This window comes from Pararge aegeria, chromosome Z (genome assembly GCF_905163445.1).
Source record: "Pararge aegeria chromosome Z, ilParAegt1.1, whole genome shotgun sequence".
Classification (NCBI taxonomy): domain Eukaryota; kingdom Metazoa; phylum Arthropoda; class Insecta; order Lepidoptera; family Nymphalidae; genus Pararge; species Pararge aegeria.
In genome coordinates this window covers 26,080,082-26,107,522 of record NC_053208.1, presented here as the reverse complement: position 1 = coordinate 26,107,522, position 27,441 = coordinate 26,080,082, and the positions used below count along the sequence as shown (strand labels likewise).

General features: G+C 39.2%; 1 protein-coding gene across 2 annotated transcripts; it reads left to right on the top strand.

Moving 5' to 3' along the window:
- Nucleotides 1–3: 3 nt before the first annotated feature.
- On the top strand, nucleotides 4–20,512 carry LOC120636043 (coatomer subunit beta'). Of its 2 annotated transcripts, XM_039907304.1 has the most exons (18): nucleotides 4–90; nucleotides 305–463; nucleotides 1,242–1,434; nucleotides 2,818–2,966; nucleotides 3,716–3,890; nucleotides 5,035–5,221; nucleotides 5,882–6,015; nucleotides 7,492–7,791; nucleotides 9,190–9,280; nucleotides 12,662–12,827; nucleotides 13,442–13,611; nucleotides 14,578–14,746; nucleotides 15,499–15,790; nucleotides 17,045–17,201; nucleotides 18,142–18,271; nucleotides 18,617–18,783; nucleotides 19,370–19,511; nucleotides 20,355–20,512. In XM_039907304.1, the coding sequence occupies exons 1-18, from the start codon at nucleotides 88–90 to the stop codon at nucleotides 20,385–20,387; spliced, it is 2,817 nt and encodes a 938-aa protein (XP_039763238.1). In that variant the 5' UTR covers nucleotides 4–87; the 3' UTR covers nucleotides 20,388–20,512. The 2 variants fall into 2 exon arrangements, with proteins under 2 accessions (XP_039763238.1, XP_039763236.1); XM_039907302.1 differs by lacking the exon at nucleotides 4–90 and having other exon boundaries at nucleotides 278–463.
- The last annotated feature ends 6,929 nt before the right edge of the window (nucleotides 20,513–27,441 follow it).

The window sequence follows — 27,441 nt, the reverse complement described above, 5'->3', positions numbered from 1 at the left end:
TAAGTGACACGTCCACCCAGTCCTTGTCAAAACTTCCACGGATTCTCAGAATTTGCATGACAACTTTTTATGTTTTAACTACGAAATATGGTAAGTAAACGTAGTTTATTTACGTAGAAAGTTTTACAAAAAATTGAATTGTCGTTCATTTTCGCTAACAGAGTTCCGGCCACGTCGTTTAGTTATAGTCAGTAGTATCATAGTATGTCGTCAACTATTAGTGAGTCGGCTTCTCAAGACCGTTGTTTTGCGATTTATTTGGTGCAATTTAGCGTGCCTAACGTGTTTTGTAATGTTTCTGAAGCCGTTAAGATTGGATATCAAGAGGAAGCTGACGGCCAGGTCGGACCGTGTCAAGTGCGTGGATCAGCACCCTACGGAGCCCTGGCTGCTGTGTTCCATATACGGGGGTGACGTCAATATATGGAACTATGAAACGCACACACAGATCAAAAGATTTGAGGTAAGGCACCCAAACAAACTTCTTAAAACTTAATTGATATAGTGCTTCTACATCCTTTAGTAAATTAGTGCTGTGTACCAAGAAGTTGCGATCTATGTTAATAACTTTCATAAGCGTAATAAAGCAATATGTATTTATATATAAATATATGTTTTCACATCTGTTTATTTTATTCTATGTCATCTTTCATTAATTTGTCTTAAAGTTATCAATAAATTATATAGTTCCATTTTATTAGAGTAAGTGGCCCTGCCATATGAACAAGATAACTATTTTCTGTATATTCTATCTTTGTCATAGGTTGCCTGGAAGAAATTGCTGGATGCGTGCGTGGATAAGGCTTTTGTTATAGTTTTTTTTTTTTATGTGCTTTTGTGGTGTGCAATAAAAGCACATTTATTCAAGATGTAAAATAAATAACTAATACATGTTACTCAATGCTAAATAGTCCCCATGGGATAAATACATAAAACTTGCATGCTGTTCAATACATATCTATGTATATACTCATTGAGGGCTTGTGTTTATCAATGGAAATTAATATGACTGAATATATAAATAGTACATCTGGCATCAATGTTGCATCATTGTTGTTGTATCAAGTGGAATTACAAAGTTCTAGCTGTTTAGAAACTTTGCTCAATATCAGTTAAACTCACATATTACAGTGATAATAAGTACTGTATAATTTGAGGGCTATGATAAGACTGGCATTGGTAAATTGGGCCATTGGCATTGGTAAATTGTGTGCCTAAATCTAGATATCTTTTTGGTGTAGGTTTGTGACCTGCCTGTGCGAGCAGCTAAGTTTGTGCCCAGAAAAAACTGGGTGGTTACCGGCTCAGATGACATGCAGATAAGAGTGTTCAATTATAACACCTTGGAGGGAGTGCACTCATTTGAGGCACATTCAGACTATGTGAGATGTATTATCATTCACCCAACACAGCCTTACATTTTAACTTGTAGTGGTGAGTAAATCATTGTGGTAATTTAATTATTTAACACAATTTAATTATCTTAACACATCACTTTGTTAAGATAATTAAACAAAAATTTATTCTTTAATCAGCACTAAACAGTGATGTTAGATACATAATATTCTCTTAACTGCAAATCTGCATTTAAATAAATTCTAAAACTGTTATAAAAACATGTATTAAAATAAAATTGATTATTTTCTCAATGTCAAAGAAGCATAGAAGCATACTGTTCACTTTCACACACAAGATATAAAACTTAAAAAAAATTAAACCATTAGTTTTTTGCCCAAAAACTTTGGTAAGTCATCTGCCAACTTCTCTTTTTTTCAAAATAGCACTAACAAAGAGAACCTAAATTGTTCAATAGCTGCTGCTAATACAAATAATTACTTACTTAAATAAAATAAAACCTTCTGAAATATGAGCTATCAAAGATTCACTTGTTTTGTATATACTAGCTAGTACCACCAGTACTATGCTGTTAGGGTATTACAGTATTAATATTAATAAAAAACTTTTTACATCTTTTTCCTGTGATAATACTTCAAGAGAAATAACTATTCAAAGTTTTTATGAAAAGATACCGAGTGGCAATCATTACATCAGCTGTGTTTGCAATTACAATCAAATGGCATCACAGATTACTAGGCCAACAGAAATAGGGATGCTAGATAATTTTAAACAATAATTCACACATGTTCACATTCCCGCATATACAATACCACTGCTTTGTAATGTCAGAGTAAAATGGAATTTAAAATCCTTGTTATAAAGCTAAATTTCGTCGAGATTTCTACTGTTCGTGACATAATAAAAAGAAGAACTACAGAACTATAAAATGTAGAGACGTAGAGCGTAAGGTCAATTTTGCTTTGCAAAGTGACTCCAAGTTTACGAGCGTGACAAATGTATAATAATAAAAAACTAAGCGTACAGGAGTAAATATTGTGATATAAAGTCAATATAGTTAGTTAAGGTTGTAATTTTTTTTAGTTTTTATAAGTTGTTGTTCAGATCCAACTTTCCTACCAGCCTTTTACCCTACCATCATCGACCCATTACTGGCCCACTACAGGGCACGGGTCTCCTCTCAGAATGACTCCTCTCGTGGTTTAGGCTGTAGTCCACCACGCTGGCCAATAGTGGATTTGAAGAATTCACGCCATTTTGAGAACATTACAGAGAACTCTCAGGCATCCAGGTTTCCACACGATGTTTTCCTTCACCGTTTAAAGCATGTTCTGTGATGTGTGAAGTCTACCAATCCGCACTTGGCCAGCTGAGTGGATTATAGCCTAAAACTTTGTGATTCTGGGGGGAGACTTGTGTAGTGAGCAGGGAATGGGTTGAAGACAATTATCGTCGTTGCAGACGACCTGCTGATCAAGCTATGGAACTGGGACCGCAACTGGGCCTGCCAACAGGTGTTTGAAGGACACACGCATTATGTCATGCAAATTGTGATCAACCCAAAGGACAATAATACATTCGCCAGTGCCAGTCTGGACACCACTGTCAAGGTATGTTTAATATTAAAAAAAACCATTCAACTCTCCTTATAAAAGATCATTTGAGCGGTTCTTGCTAACCGCTTACCGATCTTTATAAAATAAAATGCAAACACAGATATATTAAAGTAGCCTAAAAAAGTTAAACCGCTACTATGTCCACGTTTTTTTAAGTTTCTTTAGTCTCGTTGGAACCATATGTTTCCTAAGATAAGAAGTCTGCTATCTTTGTGCCACATTCGTCAAGATTAGAGCAGTAGTTGCGGCGAACTTTTTTTTTAACAAACATAAAAATTAAGAAAAAGATACACTTTCGCTTTTTTTAACATAAAACAATGTATATACACACACATTAATAAAACAATTTATATAAAAGTCCGGAGGTGTACAAGGACTGCTTATCTCCAAAGATGTTTCAATCAGACGCTCGTAGAAGCTTTTATAATATTGGCATGGATTTCATACAATTTCCATTTTAACTGCCTTGTTGGTCTACTGGTTATCATATTCGACTGCTCCTGAGGTTCGATCCCCGTCTCGGTCCAATAAATAGTATTGGGGACTTTTATTAGGAAATTCTTAGCATCTGCTCCGAGTTTGGAAATTGGCACTGATTCACCCCCGTGCCGCTAAGCTGTCTGTCTCATCTCTTTCCGGTCTTGTCGGAGCCGTCCCATCGGACTGTGAGAGTGAGACAGTAGAGAGTGCCCCGTGCTAGTGCACACCATTGTGATTCTTAACGTACCGCGTCGCGTGCTCAGGTGTGGCAACTGGGCTCCTCCATCTCGAACTTCACGTTGGAGGGCCACGAGAAAGGAGTGAACTGCGTCGACTACTACAACGGCGGGGACAAGCCTTACCTCATCAGCGGAGCGGACGACCGGCTCGTCAAAATATGGGACTACCAGAACAAAACCTGCGTCCAGACTTTAGAAGGTACCGTACGCTCTATCTTAACTAGTAACTAGCTGTCCTCCGCGTACGACTCGATCTATAAAGATGCTGTCGCGGACATTTTCTTAGAACTTTTAAAGAGGAACAATTCCGTCGTACATCATTTTGGTGTAACTTTAATCGACAAGTGGATAATCCATCACATAAAGAATTTTCAAAATCGGTTAAGTAAATCCTGAGATTACCCTACAAACTCACAAACTTTACCTGTCTATTATATTAGTATAGATAACGAACCTACCATGTAAACTAACTTACACAGTATATATATATAAATATATATATATCCAAAAAACCTGAAGAAATACATACTGTTACGAATTATGAAAATGATGTTAGATCATGGTGATGCAGTAAGTTTATCTAAAAATGATTACTGTAATTATTTTACCTCGTAGTTGCAGTTGTTTCACCAAAGAAAACGGGATAGCGGGAATAAGAGTCAGACTAACTTCTTGAATGTTTAAATAAGGAATGGCTCATCAATATAAATCTTTATTTGTTCAACTTAAATAAACTTGGAAGTCGTAGATAAATGTGTTTACCGATTCTCCTGCTTTTCGCGGAATATAGCATTGTATATTATGGATTTTGCAAACTAACACCTGCTTCCATGAATTTAACTTATAATAAATAGGGTTTTATTTTACTAATTTGTATTCCGTCAATTGTATTGCTTTTTCGGACGGTAGCATGCCGGTTTTTCCTAATCCATCTAATTAATACAGAAACAGATTGAGATTTCGTTTCTCTGTGACACTTTTTGACGACTGACAGTGCGCCTAGATAAGTCGCTGGCATATAAAAAATTGCGCATCAAAACCAACCATCAAATCTGCGATTGTTTTTTATCCAAGTTCCAAACGTGTGGCCGCCGGCCCACTGCAGGGCAAGGGTCTCCTCTCACAATGAGAAGGATGTTAAGGCCACTACGCTGGTAAAGTGCGGTTTGCGGGACTTCGCACGCCTATGAGTTATGGAGAACTACCGGGCATGTTTCCTCGCGACGTTTTCCTTCACCGTTGAAGCGAGTTACATTTTAATCGCTTAGAAAGCCAAGCCACCCGCTGCGCACTCGAGTATCTTAGCGGACACATTGTGTGACGTGCGCGCTCGCCGTCCGCAGGGCACGCGCAGAACGTGTCGGCGGTGTCGTTCCACCCGGAGCTGCCCATCCTGCTGACGGGCTCGGAGGACGGCACGGTGCGGCTGTGGCACGCCGGCACGTACCGGCTGGAGTCGTCGCTCAACTACGGCTTCGAGCGCGTGTGGACCATCTCCTCTATGCACGGCTCCAACAACGTCGCCATCGGGTGAGAGCCGCAAACGGCGCGCGCTCGGCGATTCCACCCATCCGACGAAAGACGTCGATTTCGACAAATCCTTTTTCATTTTATGCAACGTGTAAATGAAAATCGAAGTATTACCTCACAGTCTTCGGAGTTGCATTATGTACTGTCTCTGAGACTTATCTATGAAACCTAAAACCTAATAGTTTTTGAGTAAACCACTGCTACAGTTTTAAATGAAAGAAATTAAATACAGCCCTAACGTCACATGAACAATTAAATCATGTGACTTCTGTCACTTAATTAGTTGGGTAGTGTAGGTACTATACGCGTATCGGTCTTTTATCTTAAATAGGGTGGTCATCACTTAGATGTTTTGAAATTCGTTTGTATGAAAAAATAAAATCTAAATGATTTCATATTTTTACAGGGAGTCACCCTGTATTCTTACAAAAGAACCTACGCATATCAATACGTAATTTTGACCAACAATTGTAGTTATGAGTCTTTGATGCATCTGTCGAATCAATCTCAAATTCCCATATATTGTACAAATTAGAATTATAGTTGAGATAGCATTATAGTACAAACAACATTAATAATATATCTGACACAAAATAGCCAAATTTTTGAATTTGGCTTACTAGAAAGTATTTGGAATGATTTAATACATATTTTTTGTAGGTACGACGAAGGAACTATAATGATAAAGGTTGGCCGGGAAGAGCCCGCGATATCCATGGATGTGAATGGTGGAAAGATCATATGGGCGAAGCACTCGGAAATGCAACAGGTCAACTTGAAAGCGCTTCCGGAAGGTATGTAGTTAAATGTCCATTTACACCGAATCTTGATCTTTTAGCGTAAATTAGAGCTCACCTCCTGCGTTTACACCAAAATAACAACGATCACGAATAAGAACTGAGAACTAGAATTCTTGGGCAAATGTTTAGCTCAGCCGAACGAATGCTCTTTGCTAGAACATAAGAACGTTTTAAAGAGACCGCTCTGGGTAGCGAGCACACAAGATCAAGCAAGAAAGCTCTAGGCAACTGTTCGCACGCTCTAAGGCCGTTTACATCAAACAACCGAGCATTTTAGAATGTTCCATAAAATCTACGTTTCTTTACACCAAAAGAATTTCATATGGGGATAGAATGAGCATTCGTGGGTTTGATGTAATTCGCGGCCTTGATACAAATTCAAATAGATAATAAATAATTATACTACGACAATACATACATCGCCATCTCGCCACAAAGCCGCAATGGGAAGCGACCCTGTTTTCTGCGTTCTCTGTTCAAGGCTGTGGATTCGATTCCCACATCTGGACAATGTTAGTGGGATGAACATTATAGTTATTCAGTGTCTGAATGTTTATTTAATTATTTATGTTTATATAGTTGATAAGTTTATTCATAAACTTATTAATCAGTCATCTTGGTATCCATAACACAAGCTTCTCTTACATTGGGGTTTTAGCGCTGCATCGATCTTGATGTATTTTGGTATACGGGATGGCATTCTGGAGGATGTAAATAAAACTTTCTCGTGGAAAAGCATCTGTGAGCGTTATAACGGGCTTTATAAATCTAACATTTCTTTCCCATGCACCTGTGGTTCTTCTTCTTCTTGGAACAGAAGAAGTACCGAAGCACAATACGTAGGGTTATCAGCCATATCGACTCATCAGCATCACATCAGCGACATCAGCTTGCATACTAGTCATGAACCTGAATAGTTGGGCTAGATTAAAGTTTCCCCCAGGATAAAAAAAAAACCCCAGAAATTCGTTTATTGGCAACCGCTAGTAAAATATCATCATCATGTCCAGAAACAGACGTCCACTCGAGAACGGAGGTATTTTGTATGGTTCCAAATGATAAGGTAGCTTGGAAGCATCCGGCTCCGCTTTCATCTCTCACAAGATAGAAAAATGAATGTTAAAATGTAAAATGTAATTAGTTGATGTTGGAAAAGAGCCACTGCTGAGTTTCTTGCCGGCTTCTTTTCCGGTGGTAGTAACTTAAAAACAGAGGGATTTGACGTTTCAAAAGTGCTTATGTTTAGGCCAAATTGAAATAAATGATTTTTGAATTTTGTGCCGCGGCTCCCTGCGACTCGTTTGATGCTATGAGTCCACCTTGTCGGGGGTCCACCGACGCCGCGTTTACCGGTGCGAGGTCGCCGTTCCAGCACCAGACATATGCCCCGCCTATTGGCCCCTATAACTCATGCTATATTCCGACGACGCAGTCTTCACTTGTTAAAAAGATTGTGTGTTCTTATTAAAGGTACAGAAATCAAAGACGGCGAGCGCGTGCCGGTGGTGGCCAAGGACATGGGCTCGTGCGAGATATACCCGCAGAGCATCCAGCACAACCCCAACGGCCGCTTCGTGGTGGTGTGCGGCGACGGCGAGTACATCATCTACACGGCCATGGCGCTCCGGAACAAGGCCTTCGGCACCGCGCAGGAGTTCGTGTGGGCGCTCGACAGCTCGGAGTACGCCACGCTGGAGAACTCCAGCACCGTCAAGGTGTTCAAGAACTTCAAAGAGCGCAAGAGCTTCAAGCCGGCGTACGGGGCTGAAGGTATAACTTCAAGGGTATGACACCCTCACCCTTCAAAAACCCCCAACTGAAATTTTTCCCTTTTAATGAAATGCATCGAAAATTGTCGAATAACAGATATCTAAATCCCTATTTTCAAATTACAGTTTACGGAAATCATTTTATTCGCAGATCCAATGATATATGCCTTTGAAGAGAGAAATTATAATGGACATATTTTGTTAATAAAGCAATAGGCTATATCTATTACAAAAATTGCGCAATGCTCCGTCAGTCTGATTTTGTAGTTTCTCAGTCTTTTTAGTTTCTTTTTTTTGCACTAATTGTAGTCAAAAGAGCTATGCAAAGTAGTTTAATGATAATCCACAACGATTCTTATTTGACAAACATTCAGACGGTGGTAGCAGTGTGGTATTTATTAATTTTATAACTTTCTAACGAGACACGACTTAACTTACCGGGATATACCTTTGCTTTAGTCAAATCCTTCAATGTGTAGGCTGAGCAAAAAAATGCATTGCAGTCTAAATAAACACTATGTAGAATATAAAGCTCCGGGCTATAGATATACTGTACAGACTGTCGAGAGGCGTTGGTGCACCTCAGCACGTACCAGACACTGCCTGCATTAATACACTAGCTTAGCATCTAAAATCTGGCCGCCGGACGCGTTGCTGTCAGTTGATTATAAATACAATTGATATAACAAAACGAAAACAAAATCTGGTCAGAATACAGTTGTCACCGCCACTCGTCCAAGGCGATTACAGCATTGTAACGACGAACTACGGGTTGCGGCTTCATGCCGGCAGGGGGCCGGGAATCGCAGGACGCAATTTAGGAATTTGGTATTTCTGAATTTTCTCTGACCTTGGCCGGTTACCACTCTACAGACAAAGACATGACGCTAAGCGATTTAGCTTTCCATTGCGATGTCGCGTAGAAACCGATTAGGGGTATGACAACCACACTACCTAACGGGTTAGCCCGCTACCATCTTAGACTGCATCATCACTTATTTTTTTTTTAGTAGGTGAGATTGCAATTCCAGGGCAAACTTGTAGTGAAATAAAAAAAAACAATTAACTCAAACTTTGCCATAAAGTTAATCGAAAGGACCGAGAGTAAAACGGCAGAACGAACGGTTCTAGTGAACATATATTATTTTTAAATGCCACGCCGCTCGCATTGCCGAACTATAAGGGAACTCGGTATTCTCTGAGGAGCGAAACGATTCCTAGCCGTGGAAGCGCTCGTGGCGGAGACCGGTATAGATTGGTAGCTCTATGTGGTTGAACGCGATCCTGGGACCCGTATCGTCGCCAGTGATATGGGTCCCGGCGTCGGACACTCGCAAGGCATGGTCGAGCAATGCTCGGTCGAGTGCCGCCACTCACCGTGAAGTGTTCTGTTCGCAAGGTATCTTCGGCGGCTTCATGCTGGGCGTCAAGTCGATCAGCGGGATGGCCTTCTCCTTCTACGACTGGGAGCAGTTGGAGCTTATCAGAAGGTGAGGATAGTGATTCCGTACCTTAGGCGCAGTGCAAGAACTGCCACAGAACTAGGAACATACGGAACCCTCATTCCGCAAATGGGTAACCACTCCTTTTTGTAAGTCGGTTAATAATGACTGTTTTATTACAGAATTAATATTCATTTTTATTGTTTCATATGAAATTCGAAAATTCAATCATATAGCGTGGCGAAGCGTCGCCACGGCCAACGATCGGGTTTACCCTCCGACTATAGATGTTTCACATCAAAAACATTTCTTTAAACTATAAATCAAAGAAGAAGGCTGCGGAACAAAAGTTTTTGAAACTTTGAATTTAGTAAAGACGTTTTATGCTCTGTACATATAGACTGCGCTCTGTAGGTATATACACATATATCAATAAAGTGAGTAGTGAGTATTTCTGCTACTTTAGTTCCTGTGGTATGTTGTGTGCCCACGAGGGGGAAAGAGATAGACGGTGAAATAATGAAGAGCACGTCCTTACTTTAACGAAGTCACTCGGGATACTCCTCTTCATTACAACTAATATTCGTTACTTGTACTATCGCTGCACACCTCAGGTATAAAGATGCCTAGAACACTCCTCTTCACACCAAATTGAGAAAGTTCCGTCCAATTGGATCAGTCTTTTCCTGTGTAAAATAAGCATAGATTATTTATTTTTTCATCCGAGACACGGGCATGTTTTGTAATTACGGACAATTTAATTTATTTATTTTTTATATTTCTCTTCCTTTTATACTATATTTTATTGATGCTAAAAATGCGATTGTTTTAATCTTGGCCATTTGAAAGTATATTATTTTAAATATGACTTTATGCGAATGACTACTTCTAGGGTGAATAATTTGGTAGCTTTAAGTATTGCTTTGCACCCATAACCCATAGGTTCGATTACCATCTGATATTTGGTACTTCTAAGGAATAGCAACTGTATTTTTTATACCCCACAAGAATGAGTGAAAAACTGTTGAAAATAGGCTCGTTTGCAGACACTAGATATGCCGTGAGGTTGATATTTGTACCTACTCAGTTACAAATGTGCAGTGGTCTAAAGCAAAAACCAACTAAACCTTTTTCTCAACTATACTTTTAGATTTAGAATTGATGTTCACTACGCGTGGCCTTACTTTAACACATATTCTTTCTGCCACGCAATCATATCAAATTATGGTCTAGGCACTTTTCGCTTTGACAGCATGCCCAATCCAAGCCATCCAAGTTCGCTTGAATAAGAAAATGATTAAACATTTTTTGTGCAACAAATATAAAACGTGTAACCGTAAATTACGAAATACTGTTGCAGAATGCATAAGTTTCATGAGGAATACCCCTCGTAAAAAAATTAAATCAAAAGAAGCATACTTATTTTTCCATAAAAGCTAATACAGAACATTAAAAGTGTCAACTGATCTAACCCTATTGAAGATAAAAGACCGACACGCGCATAGTACCTACGCTACGCGTCACGTGATGTTACCGTGATAAACCTATTTCATTTAGCGTTTCGGTTTCACAGATAAGTCTCAGAGACAGTAAATAATGTACCTCTAAAGCCTGTAAAGTAATATTTCGGTTTTCATTGACACGTTTATATTCTTATTATTGCGAACTAACTCTCATATATTATAAAAATATGTTATTATATGATTGCGACAGCTACTATACTATAATACTACAATAATATAGTAGCATTGTGAATACATATTTAGGCTTTATAGGCTCCGCTTTCATCGCTCACAAGATAGAAAAATGAATGTTAAAATGTAAAATGTAAATTGGTTATGTTAGAAAAGAACAAGGCAAGAAACTCAGCAGTTTCTTGCCGGCTTCTTCTCGATAGAATCTGCCTTCTGAACCGGTGGTAGAGTCACTACACACAGACGGACGTTGACGTTTCAAAAGTTGTTATATGAGGCATTCTTGAAATAAATGAATTTTGAATTTTGAATTTGATATATTAAGTTGCACATATACTATGTTGGAAATCTTCCACTATGCAAAAAACATTTCGATCTCTTGCTTTGTGAAAACAAAAAAAAAGTAACAGAGGCTTATGTACTACAGAATATAATTGTGTTACAACCATACATCCATTCAAACTTACGCATATAATAATAGTCGCTGCAAAGCTTTCATACATTTATTTACGATATTTTGATACCTCTTACTTGCAAGGCTAAACAAACAATATTTAGTATAGATTTTATGCCAACTAATTGTACTAACATATTTTTCGCAGTCTGTTTGAGTCGCCCAAGGTTATTTGGTTATACTAACACTCTGTCAACGCGTTTGTTATAGCTCTATTATTTCAGTTAAAAGTCTGTTTTCCACGTTAATCTAATTTCACTTTTTTTTGTAGTTGAAATGCTTTTTGTGACAGAGCACGTCCGCGGTAGTACCATCGCCATGCTTATTTCTGCCAAGCAGCATTCTTGCAATGCTGTGTTCCAGTAATTGTTGCCGGTGTGTATAGACACATGAAACTTAACACCTACGCCTCAAATTGATGAACACAGGGCGGCATGTTGCAGGACTCCTTGTATGCCCTTTGAAATGTTGCTGTTTATAGGCGATGGTTTTCCACTTACCATCAGGTGCTCGTTAATGATTGCTATAAAAAAGGGGAAAATAGTAGGACTCCTCGATATACAACAGCAAATAACTAACTTTATAGAATGTATAGTAAGCAAGGTTGGCCGCGCAATAGAAGGTAAAAATGTGTAGTTGATAGTTATACCAATTTGATAACTCAAACTTTAACTATGTTCCAAACTAATAACGCAGAGCTTTTCCATTCAATTTCCCTAATCATTAATGTTTTCCAGGCGAAGATCTTAAATTTTTCCAGAAATTTAATAACAATGCCAAGTACTTATGCTAAGTTTATTTGAAAGCAGCAAAAAATAGTTATATACGCAATTAGTTACGCCATATGAAAAAAGGTGGTTTTCAGTGTTTTCGAGGCGCTTAGTTCATTAACCTAAGTGAACTACCTTCTGTTTCTTAAATGGTACCTTACCTTTTGCACATAAGGGACTAATCCTAGCATCGGCTGAACCAATTTGGACGGTACATTTGCATAGGCGTTTAGGGTGAAGATTGCCCACTTTATGTCACCTGCCATAAGTTTTTTTTGATAGTAATAACTGACGTAGCAGATGGCCCATCTCATATAAACGGAGAAAAACTTGCAGGGTATGCAAGAAACACGGCCTGCAACATGCCGCCCCGTGCCCATCAACCTAAGGTGTTAAGCCTCACGTGTCTGTAATGACACCGGCAACTACGCCCGGGAACATTAATAGCTGAGCTAAATAAACTAGTGTTTGATAAGACCGTTGAGTTTAAGCGACGTTGATGTTGCGGCAGGATCGAGATCCAGCCCCGGCACGTGTTCTGGTCGGAGAGCGGCAACCTCGTGTGTCTCGCGAGCGACGAGGCCTACTACGTGCTGAAGTACAACCCGGACGTCGTGGCCCGCGCCAGGGAAACCAACGCTAGCGTCACGGAGGATGGCATCGAGGACGCTTTCGAGGTGCGCCAAGCATCTAGCTCTACCCGCGTGTACTGTCACGTGATGATTACTTATTGGTTCAGAAATCATTTGTTGGGTTGAGCATAAGTTTAGTCATATATATAAAGTCTTCATTGCACAAATTAAAAGAGAAAACAATAAATAACAAAAGCAAAAGAAAAATATATAAAACGTGCAGAGGCGGTTCTATCGCTTTAAGCGATCCCCTCCAGACAACCCTTTATGGAAGAATGAAGTAAAGGAAATCTTTCTACAGCAAGGCTACTAAATAATTTATGAAATTTTAAGTGACAATGTTTTGTTGCTTTTTATAAAAATATAACTTCTGCCTAACTTTGTTTACATTTAATGGCTTCTGCAAACTCAAATTTAAGCGTTTGGATGTGATCCTTATGTAATGTGACGTAAAGCAATGTTTCAATATTTTAGTCTCAGTTGTATACTATGGGTGGAATAGGCGTTACCCACGCGTTACCCTCTCCAAATAACACTTTTCGACACTTGAAATAAAGGCCACCTTTCAATGCTACGATTTGAGTCGAATCAGTATCGAGTCAGTGTAAAGTGTGGGAAACTCATGTGTTGCTCATTTAAAATCACCACACGATATTCAGGTCGTAGGCGAAGTGAATGAGACAGTAAAGACCGGCCTCTGGATCGGCGATTGCTTCATCTACACAAACTCGCTGAACAGGATCAGCTACTACGTCGGCGGAGAGATCGTCACCATATCCCACCTCGACCACACCATGTACATACTCGGATACGTTGCTAAAGAAAACAGGTGAGCTCCAATCCAAAACCATAAGATAATATTATTCTCAATCCTATGATAGTCCACTACTGGACCGACGGGCAACTCACGGGAGGGTCCTCATCAAGTTGGACATAGTTAAACTGATATCAAACCTTTCCAAGAAAAAAAAATATTTATCAGAATCGTTTGAGATATGACAGAGTTTTTTAAAATTATCTGAATCTGTCATCCCTTTTCCCGCAGGAACCCTATTGTTTTTGCAATAAACATCGCTAAAGACTTACCCGGAGTATGAGCTATACTTAAATGTTTTTAGTACTTTCCGCATAATACGCTAACCGGTAGATAGGCAAACAGACAGACAAAAAAAAAACGGTTTGTATTTTCTATCGATATTTTAAGCATCCCCTGATTAAAAAAAAAATATGTATATGTAGGACGGACAGTTTTATTATGAGTAATGTATTCAACCCCTCGGTTTTCTCTCTTTTAGGGAGTGAATTATAAAATATCTTATCTTAGTGGATCACTACATTTTATAAAAAATACACCCTCCAAAATTTATGTTCCTAGGAATAGCGGTTTAGGCTGTGCGTTGATTTTTTATTCGCATTTCATTCTTTATTAACACCCGTTTGGGGTGTCGAATTTTCAAAAAATATTCCAATACATAAATTACTTTATTTTAAATATATATAGAAGATAATCTCACTTTGGTAACAAAACAGGTCACTCGGTTAAACTCTGTTAATGAGATAGTTTCTCCGATAGCACCTCGATCTTGAGATGTGATCGCAGTCGCGTTATTTACTAAATTGCTCAAAATATCCCTGAACTGGCCGGATGACGGGCGCACTGTGTGAACACTGGTTCGGGGCTGGTTTCTGCGAGACGACACCTCGAACGGAACCGCCTAGCGTTCGTGAGCCCGTCTCGACTTTGCGAGAGGTGTAGCCCCGAACGCGACTCTGTCTGACCGCGTCGCCCGCGCAGGCTGTACCTCAACGACAAGGAGCTCAACGTGGTGTCGTACGGCCTGCTGCTGTCCGTGCTGGAGTACCAGACGGCGGTCATGCGCGGCGACTTCCAGAGCGCCGACCGCGTGCTGCCCACCGTGCCGCGCGACCACCGCACGCGCGTCGCGCACTTCCTCGAGAAGCAGGTGAGCGCTAGGGTTCCAAATCGGATCACCGATAGCGAAACCTACCCACCTTTCGACACTTACGATCTCGTCGCTCAGACCCCATTCTACAATACAGCGAGATGTCGGGAGGCATTCTCATGCGTTTGATATTTAATCGCCATGTACGAAAAGTTTTTAATTTACGTTTCTGATACGTCCCCTAACACGTGGAATGCTCTTTCGGCAACTGTTTCCTGACAGGAAAAGCTTGAGTATCTCCAATACAAATGTAAATGGGTACTTTTCTCGGTGAGCGTGCTGCAACCTGGATCTCATCATAGTTATTAAAAAAAAACAGTCCTGAAAACTTTGGAGGTTACCAATTTACTCGTATGGTCGTCTAAGATGAAGGAGGGAACTCCTTTGGCGAACTACTGAATGCAGCAAATCACACGCTAACAGTGTATTGGTAACTTCAAACCATTATTTCTTTGGTGACATTATAGTTCTTAGAGATCACTATGTATAAAAGGGGGCGGGGCCGTCCGGCCGTACCGACGACTGAATCGCATCGCATGTACGACAGAACGGTAGAATCGTCACTTCAAACGATGGATATCTACTGATGGGTATAGGTTTTTTGTAAGGGAGTTTCTCGCAATCCACTGTCGTGGACCGCTCGGGGGACGCCATCGTCCCCGATTACGGCCCACCTGCCCCGTCGCCAACTCGGAGAGTACGCCCACTCGGTTGTTCCGAGTGCGCGTCGTGACCGTGCAGTGTCGGTGCAGGGCTTCAAGCAGCAGGCGCTGGCCGTGTCCACGGAGCCGGAGCACCGGTTCGAGCTGGCGTTGGCGCTGGGCGAGCTCCAGCGGGCGGTGCGGCTGGCGGAGGAGGCGGCGGCGGCCGAGGGCGGGGGCGCGGGCGGTGGCGCGGGCGACGAAGGCCCGTCGCGCTCGGCCGCGGCCCGTTGGTCGCGCCTGGGCGCCGCCGCCGCCGCGGCCGCGGACACCGACCTCACCAAGACCTGCTACCAGAAGGCGCACGACTACAGCGCGCTGCTACTGTTCGCCGTCAGCACCGGTGCGTACCATCCGACCCATTACGATCCAGGGACGTTTTGCTGGGATCGCCGCACTCGTTTGAAAATAGGGAATTACAGCACTTTATCTATGATAAAACCTATAATAATTGCCTATTTCCTAACACACTCAGTTTTTGAAGTGAAACTTCTTAATCGACGTACGGGAGTAATTTTATAGCGATGTAAAGAAATTGTAACGTTTTTCTGTTATGCGCCATGAAGGTCAGGAGATGTTGACTTAACAGTTATTAATTGTAATTTCAACATCTCCCGAGGATGCTCTGGTTTCGGAGCGAAACGTGCGTCAATCATGACCATCCTGAAAAATCTCATTTTGCAAAACATCTTTAAGACAGTGGGCATAACGTAGCTACTTATCATTCATACGAAATATTACACACTTGCGCCAAAGGATTTAGACATGATTTGAAGGAACAATTGAAAATTATTAAACAAGAATGGGAAGTTTGAATTGCAAAACGAAAAAATCAATTTATCAACTTAACCTCTATTGAACAATAAATACATCATGAAATTGCGCAAAGTAACGCCTGCTTCTATCCAATAGGTTACGCGTCATATTTATTTCTACACGCATACATAATTATTTTTAGGTATTTCAGATTAAGCTCGGTTTTTGATTGTAAATATTAGTGAATGTAAAGATATTTTTTAAAACTAGCAATTTTTAATTAATACAAATATCACTTAATTGTAATAATAAAACTTAAAAAAAAAACTATGTCGTAAAGAAGTCGACTTCTTACGTGTATCCACTAATACACCCACACATTGTTTTTTTGTTTTGCACTCAGTTGTCCATGACTGAAACGACGAAAGCGTTCATAGCGAAACAGTAACTCCCCGTGTGAGTGACGCTAAATAGTGCTCGTTAATCTATTACGCTGCTATGCTGAATTGAATTCGACTGACTCCTGTCACTACGTAGGTATGCGCGTGTCGGTCTTTCATCTTCAAAAGGGTTGTCGTAAGTAAATACTGCGAATGATTTGAAATAGTTACTGGGAAAAATAAAAATGCTTCTTTTGATTTTATATTTTTACAGGGTGATTCCGTATGAAATAAATTTATGCACCCTTGAACGGTATTTTGTAATTCGGTTACACGTTGTATATACAATGTACATAATACGGGTGAGCGTTCGGTGACGACCGTGGCGTGCATGGTGATATTAAATGGAATAAAACCGTTTAAAAACACTAATTGTAAAAAGCCTACCATTGCGTGCGCAGGGGACCGGGCGCTGTGCGCGCACGTGGCGCACATGGCGGCGCAGGAGGGCGACGACAACATCGCCTTCGCCGCGTCGCTGCTGCTGGCCGACCTGCCCGCGTGCCTGCAGCTGCTGGTCAGCAGGGGCAAGCTGGCCGAAGCCGCATTCTTCGCCAGGTGACGTGCACCACGCCCTGCGGCGTATCGTCGTAGCTCATATCGTCCGCAGAAGTCTTTTGCGGGCTACTACTATTACAAATGCGCGAGTCCGTCTGCACGCTTGTCCTTCCTCGACGCCCTAACTAAGCATCCAAACAACATGATTTTTGGCATGGAATTAGTTGATAGGCTGGAGGGTAACACAGGTTACTATTTATCTCCGAAATACAAGCGGTTCCCACGGGATTTGTAAAAAACCCGCAATGAACGCAGACAAAGAACGTAGGAAACAATTTTTGAATTTATATCTTGATTCCCAAGGTAATTTTGGCCCTAAAAATGCATAAGTATAAAAAATGTGTTCAAACATACTTATTACTTTCTTAAATATTGATGAATTTCTGACTTACAAGGCCGCTTGCACATCACTACTCTTCATTGTACAAATGATGATTTTATAAACAGCAACTTCTTAGTTCCTTGCCGGCTTCTTCGGTAGAATCTACCTCTCGAACTGATTGTGGAGTCACTACCGGTGTCTGTTCGTAACAGACAGACTAGACGTTTAAATAAAACTGCAAGTGCTGTAAAATATTTTTTAAAATTTTTAAGGTTTGGTTGAAATTTTTTTGGTTTCCTGTTATAGTCTCTAGCATTGTGATTCATACACTCGTAAGCTTTAATATGAAGTCCTGTACAGCAATGAAAATAAATAATTTTGCATTGACAGTTCCATAAAAATCACACGCTGACTACGTGTCACAAACAGTCTCATAAATGCAAATGGGAGAGGCTATGTGGGAATCTATAATTTCTGCCCTAATTTTATTTCGCAACCCATTAATCTAACCTTACCACTTACCATTACCTTACCATTGTATAAACCTAGTGACATATTAAAAAGTATTTTTGTATCTTTTTATAAAAGTGAATTCTTATAAGATTTTATGCCCCCCAGGTCATACATTCCATCAAAAATGAACGACATGGTGAAGCTATGGCGAGAATCAATCAGTTCGACAAATAAAAAGTCCGGACAGTCTCTGGCGGACCCGGAAAAATACGAAAATCTATTTCCAGAATACGCAGTAAGGTTTATTTAATATTTTTTTAATTTTAGTTCTCTCATTTTATTGCTTTTCCAGGGGAGTGGTACACAAAGGGTTCCCCACGATCGATAATCTATAATAGTTCACTGCTGGACTAAAGGCATCTCCCAACGGGAGTTTTGTCCAACGCTGGGTTGGTGATTGCAGTAGATGGTTGTATTGGTATTCTGAAAAACGACAAAAAATATAGTGCTAATATTATTTTGATTGGCACCGTCCGAGTATGGTATGGTTATGACTGCTCACCGCGAATTGAGTACCTACTAAAATCTATTCATTGAAATTTCTAATACACAACATTCAATCACTTACTTTCATTTCCAGGAATCACTGGAATTAGAAAAAATGCAGAGACAAGTTATCCTTTCGTCCCAATCATGCCTTAATAATATACCGATTAATTACAAAAAATGCAATATTAAAAGAGACTTAGTAGAAGAATTAACTGAACTTAACGGAGTCTGCAAAATGGAGCCCAACGTTGTAAATGAGTAAGTACAGTTAAATTAATAACTAAAATACTTTGTCCTGACTAACTGACTGACACCTACTGCAGAAGCGGCTGAACGTAGAAAAATGAAATTTGAGAGAATATTATAGATGTGAATGTGTGGATGTTTGTTGCTTAATTACGCAAAAACGGCCGAACGGATTTTGATGAAATTTGGCATGCATGTAGCCTTTGACATGGAAAAGAACATAGGATACCATTTATCCCGATTCCTTAAGAAGTTCCCGAGGGAAAATTGAAAATTTCTTTCGAGCTCAGCCGCTGGTTGGTTAGTTAGTTAGATAGCTTCGACATTTGGTATGCATGTCACCTATGCTATGGAAAAGAACATGTACTTTCTATACCGATCTCTCAAATAGATCCCGTGGTAAGAGGAGGTTTAGATCCAATTCAGAAGTCCAAGCATACAAAGTCGCGGGCAGAAGCTATTATTTTATATGAGTTAATGATGGTGCCCTTGAACACTCAGGACTCTAGATATCTCGTTCACCTTGGCGTTAATTCCGGCCGCGTAACTTACAAAATAACATAATCATGTTGAAGAATTGCTATTACTTCTCCAACAGAAGCGCTAAGAACGAGGAAACCAAGACTGGAGAATCGTTACCCATCGTGCCACAGAGCGAAAAGAAGCGCAAAGACTCCCTCGACAGTATGGAGGAGATCGACCGAGAGATCAACGAAATGGTCCTCGATGGAGAAGAGCTGGTGAGAGATCGTAACAATACAACACAATATTGAAATCAATAACTATCCCAAACGAACAAGAACTCCACAGTGCCCACTGGCCTTTACACATATCTAAAACTTTAAACTTTACCACTTCAACCATTGATTGACACCGCTGGACGTGACGGTCCTGGGCCGCTAGTTTCCAGAGACCACCAGCGACTTGCTGGATGTCGTCTGTCCACCTCGTTGGGGGTCGACTGCGTATACCGGTGCGGAGAAGAAACTCCAGCACCTCGGGACCCCAACGTCTATCGGTTATCCGAGCTATGTGCCCCGCCCATTGCCATTTCAGCTTCGCGACTCGTCTTGAACTTATACCTGTGTAATGCAAAAATCTGCATTAAAGTACGCCTAAATAGATTGTTAGAAAATAAAGAGTTTTAAAAAAACGTTTCGTTTTAAGTCAAGATCTCTTTGAATTGTTACGTCACTTACTCGGACGCTGGGTGTATTTGTATTGGAAACAACATAACACGTGTCCAATAGACTTCAAAACTCTATAATTTTATCGAGTGTAGTTTTGCTGATGATTGTCTAAAATTCAAAGATTCATTAAAGTTATTGAAGGATTTTGCAGTTTTTAAATTTTCTTACGACGCATCTTAATTTTGAATATCTCACAGCAACATCGATATATACTGGTCGTGATTTGCGGGGATCCATTCATATATTTTGTGGGCCATTCTTGAAAGTATGTAAAAACCCCATTTTGGTGAAGATCTTTAAGAGATGGAACTCCGTAACTTCAACAAGAAACACACTTTCAACCGTTATTAGTACACGGCGTGTAGTTATTTATATTCTCTTATTCTGTTTCAGGTTTTGTCGGACGACGCAGATTTGTTAGAATAGAACCTAAGTAAAGCTAGATTTTCTTATTTTATTATATCATTATTACGCGTATAAAGTGTGTATTTTCTACAGAGGTAATTAGTTACATTAGGTTTATTATAGTATTATACATATTTTCCCTTAATTTTTTGTTTTTTTTATTTTTTTTTTGCGTACTTCGACCTGAGCATCGTCGCACACTCGCACGCAAATGTTTTCCCAGCGCCTCAAACATAAAGTTGTCACGTGACGAACGGTAATCTAGGCCGCGTTTCGTATGAGCGGAGAAATTCACGTCTCGCCCGACTAAGTCGACACGAGAAAATTATGACTACCCATTGTCTGGTCTGGGTGCAAAGTGTAAGATTCTAGTGACAATCATGCTTCCCAGTTTTGTAGCCAGATACGTTACAAATCGTACTTGTTGGGAACTTCCAGGCAAAAGAGAAGAAAAGATTCCTGTTTTATTTTTTAGTACAGTATTTTTAAATTTAGTTCAAAAACACAATACCGCCTGTGTACCAGATATGATATGGATATTGAAGATAAAGATAGAATTTCTGATCCGGCGACCTAGTATACTTTGTTAAGGTGGTCGAAGTCAGTGGCGTGCATAGGATTGTTGGACCAGGGTAGGCATAAAGCAAGATGATGGCAGACAATAGAAAAATCCCACTGACACATGTTGTATTAATATTAAGGGTACGCAGTGCTTTTGAGCACGTATGAAGTGCACGCGACTGCAAATAATAAGGCCGAAGAGTTTCTTCTACTTCAATCTGGAACGTTTACTATTTGTTAAATTAATTATATGTAAAAATGCCTAGCTAATGATATAATAACAAAGATTGGCGTTGTGACGCGGTGAGTGGAGGCATATTGTGTAAAACAGATTCCTATACAAAGAAACGATTTACTTATCAGAAATTGTTCGCAGAAATCGTGGGTGACCGATTGTATTACATAAATGGAGGTCTGCCGTGTCTTAGTAGATATTATTTATCTGCGTTTAATTCAGCCGGCCAAGCCAATAAGATGCCGCTCACGTTTCGTTTGCGAATAGCAAATGCCATTAATTTTAAAGTTGACAATAACGTAATGTTCTAGAAAGTTGTAGCGTTTTGGTGTTTATCAGTTGTATGTTATTTTGTTGAGATGAGCGTGCGGCTGTGGGGGCTTGGTTGAGTAACTATAATGAAGTGATTATTATATTTGAATTTGAATATTATACCGCAGCAATGTGGTCGCGAACATCGTATTACTAATACTGATACATATATCTGGTATTTTGAGTAGCGAAAGCTGGCACGACACAATTATACTAAATTTACTTTTGTATGCGTGCCCATACAAAAGTAAATTTAGTCTACCATCATATTTATTGTCTAAGATCCTTAAAGCACGTATACATCGAATAATACCGTACAAAAACTCCAACGTAATCTAAATCTTAACATCTCAATCTATCTAATTTTGGTCAATCTATAAAATCTTGAAGCAAAAATTGGTACTAAAATTTAAATGCGGGAATAGTTACCTATTTTCGACAAACCAGTACAGCAATCTTGACAATTTTTACCAAAGAGGTAACTTGCACCCTGGACAAAGGGTATTTTTTTGGAATACAAACCCGAGGCCGGTTTCGGGTTATTTAAGAATAATGAAATTAATTATAACCCGAACCATTAAAAAATATATTTATAAAAGGCGGCATATGTCGCGCTATCTTTTTTGCGCAACAGAGATGCGAATAGAGTGCGAATGAGATAGTATGTAATCGGTGTGTACAGCTTAACAGCATATCCACTATTGAGAACATTTCTCGTAAAGATACCTTGTACCCGGGTGAAAGATTTCTTGTAGTGGTTATTTCAAAAACCCGAAACCAAAGCGGACAGTGTCCCGGACAACGTCTGCAAACTGCTTATGTAATTGTCGACGAGTTTAGTTTACCTAATCGTAATGGTTGCTTGATTATATTCACTACTGTTGTTTTTATCCAAGTGCAAAATGGCTCTTGTTGCTTTCGAGTATATCGTAGCAGTACATGTGAAAGGCAATTAAGCTCAACTGCTTGTGTGAATTGTATTATGGCAAGACTTCCGTTTGCACTTTTCTGAGGTTACGGTTTCGGTTGAAGTCCAGACTTGTGAAGTTTTGTATCTTGATATACAACGTGTTAATGAAAAATTACTGTGTCTGAGACTTATCTGTGAAACCGAAACGCGAATAGTTTTTGTGTTAACCACTAAAATAATCATCAGTTTGTATCTGAAAGAAATCAGATACAGCCCTAACGTCACATGCAACGTTACAAAACAAGTGACTCATTTCACTTCATTAGGCACGCGTCGCATAGCATAGGTTCTATGCGCGTGTCGGTCTTTTCTGTTCAATAGGGTTGTCATAAGTTTGTTAATTAGTTTGTATGAAAAATAAATATGCTTCTTTTGATTTAATATTCTTACAGGGTGATATATTTTTTCACCCTTCAACGGCATTTCGTAATTCGCTTACACGTTGTATTGAACTTTTCAAAGCAGAATGTGATAAACTGACCAAAACATAATTGCTAATTAAAATTTCTAATTAATTTATTTATGTGTGTTATTTTAACATAAATAATAACAAAAAGTATCTACGAAAATAACACTATCACTAGGATTAGCAAGTTTATTTTAAAGCGTTTAGAATAGAATATAATAAATTTTATTGGTTTAACTGTGTACATTTTTCTGGTGTTGGGAATAGTTCCAACACCAGAAAAATAAGAAAAATGCAGAAAAATGCACGCCAGAAAGTGGCAAACTGCCACTTTCTGGCGTGCAATTTTCTTACTTTACGGTTTTAAATGGTTAAAAAATATTATACCACAAGCATAAGTACTTTTCGCAAATACGTAACATTTATTTTGGGGAATACATATATTACATTTATATTTCGTACGAATGTTATCTTTATATTTTCTGACAATATACTTTTTAATTTTAACAAAAATGCAGATTTCCAAGAATAACGCCAACGTGTGCGCCAGGCTTCGCTAATCGATCAAAAACTCAGAGCGACTAACCTTGGAAAAATACAGGGTTGGTTTCCAGTGCGCAAATTTTAATATGTATAATCGAAATTTTGTAAACATGTATTTATTATAATGTTGATTATCCTGCGGTAAAATATTTGCGTAGTGGTTAAAACAATCCTGTATATTTCAGCTGTATCAAGTGAAACAAATCCCTTGTTTGCAATAATAAAGACAAATATTTACAGCTATAACGTCACAGTTTCTCCCTCCGCCCATCTTCGAGAAATGCCACGATGTAACCGATTTGGGTGCCATACAGGTTAGCCCATCTTAGTGTGCATCAACACTTGGTGAGGTTGCAGTCAAGGGCTAACTTGCAGTGGTATAAAAAAATAATATTGTCACTCTTCTATTTTCCTCTTTACACAAAGCCAACCGAATTAGGCCTTCCCTAAGCCGGTAGTAGGTCTGAGATTCGTGCCACGATTTAATTATATCATGATAAGCAGGTTGAGAAAATGGTAGGCACTCTCTTGTGACACCCATGGTAGGTACATGCTATTTTTTACGTGCTTTATATCTACTTTATGCTGATACAGTGAAACCTGCATCATAGCCCCTGGAGCCGGGCGAGGAAAGTAATGTGAACCAAAGTGACTGGGTAGATCGTAACCACCAACGACTTAGTGTGGGTAACGTGTAGAGTCCTTTTCCTGACAAACAATCTTCTGTCCGCGTGCGGTACAGTAAGTACACAGTTTTCGCACATCAAATTATATGTCGCCAAGTAAAATGGACCTAACTTCACTCGCTTAAAGTAGAAAATCCTGTTCTGATTTTTATTTTAAAAACGGGGTGTCAAAAGCCGAGCAGAGGAATTTTAGGCAAATTTGGGGTTTAGTGTAGTGCGCTTAAGATCCATTTTACTCCGATATTCAAGTATTACTAAACTCAAAAACTACTCGAGATGACGTCTGCGTGCGTGTAATAGCGCGCCTACCGCTCGCGATCCGCACGCGGATAAAAATCCGCTTGTCAGGAAAAAGGACCTAAGTGGTTTAAAAATAAGGACGCTTTTAAAAGTTGCACCGTGGCCGTGGCGGTGTGAGCACGCGTACTGTACTAGTGCGTAACCAAAGGAGTTTCACTTCTGTCGCGTTTACACATTTACGATTTACGAATATTTTTCGTACTTTTAGAAGTTTAAGAGTAGTAGTATATGCATAGCATGATGATAAAGTTTGCGAGGTTGTGTTATTAGCACACGATGTTTTTAATGCATTTGTGCTTGACGAACTATAATCGAGAAATTGAGCCGAGAATTTACCTGATAAGTTAATTTAGATGGAAAAAGAACATCAATAACAAGCAATATAAAGTAATATTTAAGTAATATTTAATCACAAAATCATTTTATAAAATGTAATGGCTTAATATATTTACCATTTGAATGTTTTTTGTCTGTTAAGGTATACATACTTGTCTACTTGTTAAATTTACTAGCTATGTAGGCACAAGCGCATGTTATCATGCAATTACCTAATATATATTTTTATTAAATAAAATGCTTATTTATTATTCAATTATTTTTTATTATTTTGCAAATAAATCCTATTAAAAAACAAATCAAATCTATAGAATTACTTTCGAAATTAATTATGGATCTAATGCCAAATTTTCAGATCGTCATCATTATTTATACCGTTTGACGTCCACTGCTAGACACAGGTCTTTTGTAAGGAGTTCCAAAGTCTTGGGAGGCTTGTTTAGAGCGGCTAAAACATTTCCGATATCTTTGTTCATGGAGTATCTTCAAATCAATCCGCAAACTGAAGATATTGCATTAGATTGATTTAACTTCAGGCTTTAAAGAAACCGCATAAACATGGTGATACATGAAGGTTTATATTTAATGCCTCTATTATGAAAGATAGGGGTATGTCGAAACATCAGTACATTTATATAAAAATATAGTCTACGTCGCGCGACGGTCGTCAATCATTGGGTGAGTTATAAAAAGGACTATCAACTGTATAAGTACTTATCAAAAACGTGAGCTAAAGTCCCATTGCTATCAGCAAGACAAAGAAAATGAGAACCACCACGCCACTCTAATGAGGGTAGGTGGGCTTTAGCAATTATTTTCACACGTTATTGACAACAACCGAGGCTTATAGCTTCACATACTCTTCGTGGCACGTGGTGTAAAACTCCATTTCAAATTCGGGCTGGTAGCTACGACGACGTAGCTGGTGGTTTTACCACAGACCTATTTGTTGAACATAAGGCATACCCAGGTGCGTGCACTCCATACATGCACAAAAGCACTTCATAACCTAAAATTGGAATAAAGCTTGTATAGGAGGATGATTTTTTCCATTTTATGTAATTTTCCTGCCGTATGCATGCCCTGGTAAGAAACCCAGTGCACGCCACTGGGCATACCTAACCTTTAGACCATATTTTTCTTGATGCAAATGGAATATAATCACTGCGTTGTTCGTAATTTTTTTTATATTCTGTTTATTAAAAAAATAGTCCATTATATTCCTTTATTCCTCAATGTGTCAAATACCTGAATCAAAAAACATTAACGACAAAGTGATCATCACTTGACGCGTTGTCTAGTTATGATGAACGTACATTTCAGAATATGAGCAATTGGCGGTAAATCACGAGACTAATAATATGTAGTTTTTTTTTTAAACCCAGTCTGTTTTCAACTCTGGGATTTTTACCTGAAATTCTTTTATTGTGTAAATGTTTTTCACGAGTTCAAATATCTTTTTTAGAAATATTTTGTTCACGTTCACTGAAATATAAACTTTGATCGGACCCTTCGAAGTCGAAAAAATTACCTCGCAATCGAAGTGAAAAGCAGTGTGTAATTCGATCATAAAATGGGTTTTATGACACATTAGTGATTGTTTTATATCCTTAAAGCTCAATGTACTATTTTTAGCACAAATAACTAGAAATAGAACTAAATAAAATCTAAAACTTCTTCGTAACCACCAGTGCCTAACATGCTGATGGCATTGAATCATTGAATGGCCAAACTAAATCTTTGGCCAAGGTACCTGCCAGCTCTAGGATCACCGGTAGACTCTTTTGCCCTTTTTGAAATATCTTTGAAAATAACTCGCACCTCCTCCGTCCTGACCAGTCTCTATTCTAAAGTGCACAAAAAAAAATCAGTTTTCAAGGTAACAAAAATAAAAGAAAATAAGATTAGAGCAAGTTAGGGGGTACAAAAGAAGCGCAGTGAGTAGGAGCCCGACTTCACTTTCGGGGGGCCGAGTTCGAATCCCAGCACGCACCTCTAACTTTTCTATGTTATGTGCGTTTTAAGTAATTAAAATGTCACTTCCATCGGCGGTGAAGGAAAACATCGTGAGGAAAAACCCACATGCCTGAGAGTTCTGCACAATATATTTATAACAATATAGTATTTGTAAGACAACATATTAGTCTTTATAAACAAAAAGTGGATATAAACAGTCGACTTACAAGAAATGGTCAAAAATTTGTGACATCTGCATATCCTCTGCGAAAGGTGCAGAAGTCATTTGTGGGATTGAGTATACGCTTTTATAATATGATTCCTAAGGTAATTTTGGACCTACCGATGCATAAGTTTAAAGAATGTGTTAAAACACATTTATTACAGCGAGGTTATTATACAATTGATGAGTTTCTTAATGACAAGGTTGCTTGGAAGCATCCGGCTCCGCTTTCATCTCTTTACAAGATAGAAAAATGAATTTTAAAATGAAAAATGTAAATTTTTGATGTTGGAAAAAAGCAACTGCTGAGTTTCTTGCCGGCTTCTTCTGGGTAGAATCTGCCTTCCGAACCGGTGGTAGAGTCACTACACACGGACAGACTTGCCGTTTCAAAAGTGCTTGGCCTACTTGAAATAAATGAATTTTGAATTTGAATTTTAATGTTTTCAAAGGTACCTATGTATGTAGAGTCCACCAATCTGCACTGGGCCAGCGTGGTGGACTACGGCCTTAATGAGAAGGGGTTCTCATTGAGGGAGGAGACCCG

Excerpts from the sequence above, each read along its gene's own strand:
- LOC120636043 (XM_039907302.1), top strand. The coding sequence starts at position 293 with ATGTTTCTGAAGCCGTTAAGATTGGATATCAAGAGGAAGCTGACGGCC. Across the intron at positions 7,792-9,189 it reads GCCGGCGTACGGGGCTGAAG|GTATCTTCGGCGGCTTCATG; the intron begins GTATAACTTCAA and ends TCTGTTCGCAAG. Across the intron at positions 14,747-15,498 it reads CGCACTTCCTCGAGAAGCAG|GGCTTCAAGCAGCAGGCGCT; the intron begins GTGAGCGCTAGG and ends GTGTCGGTGCAG.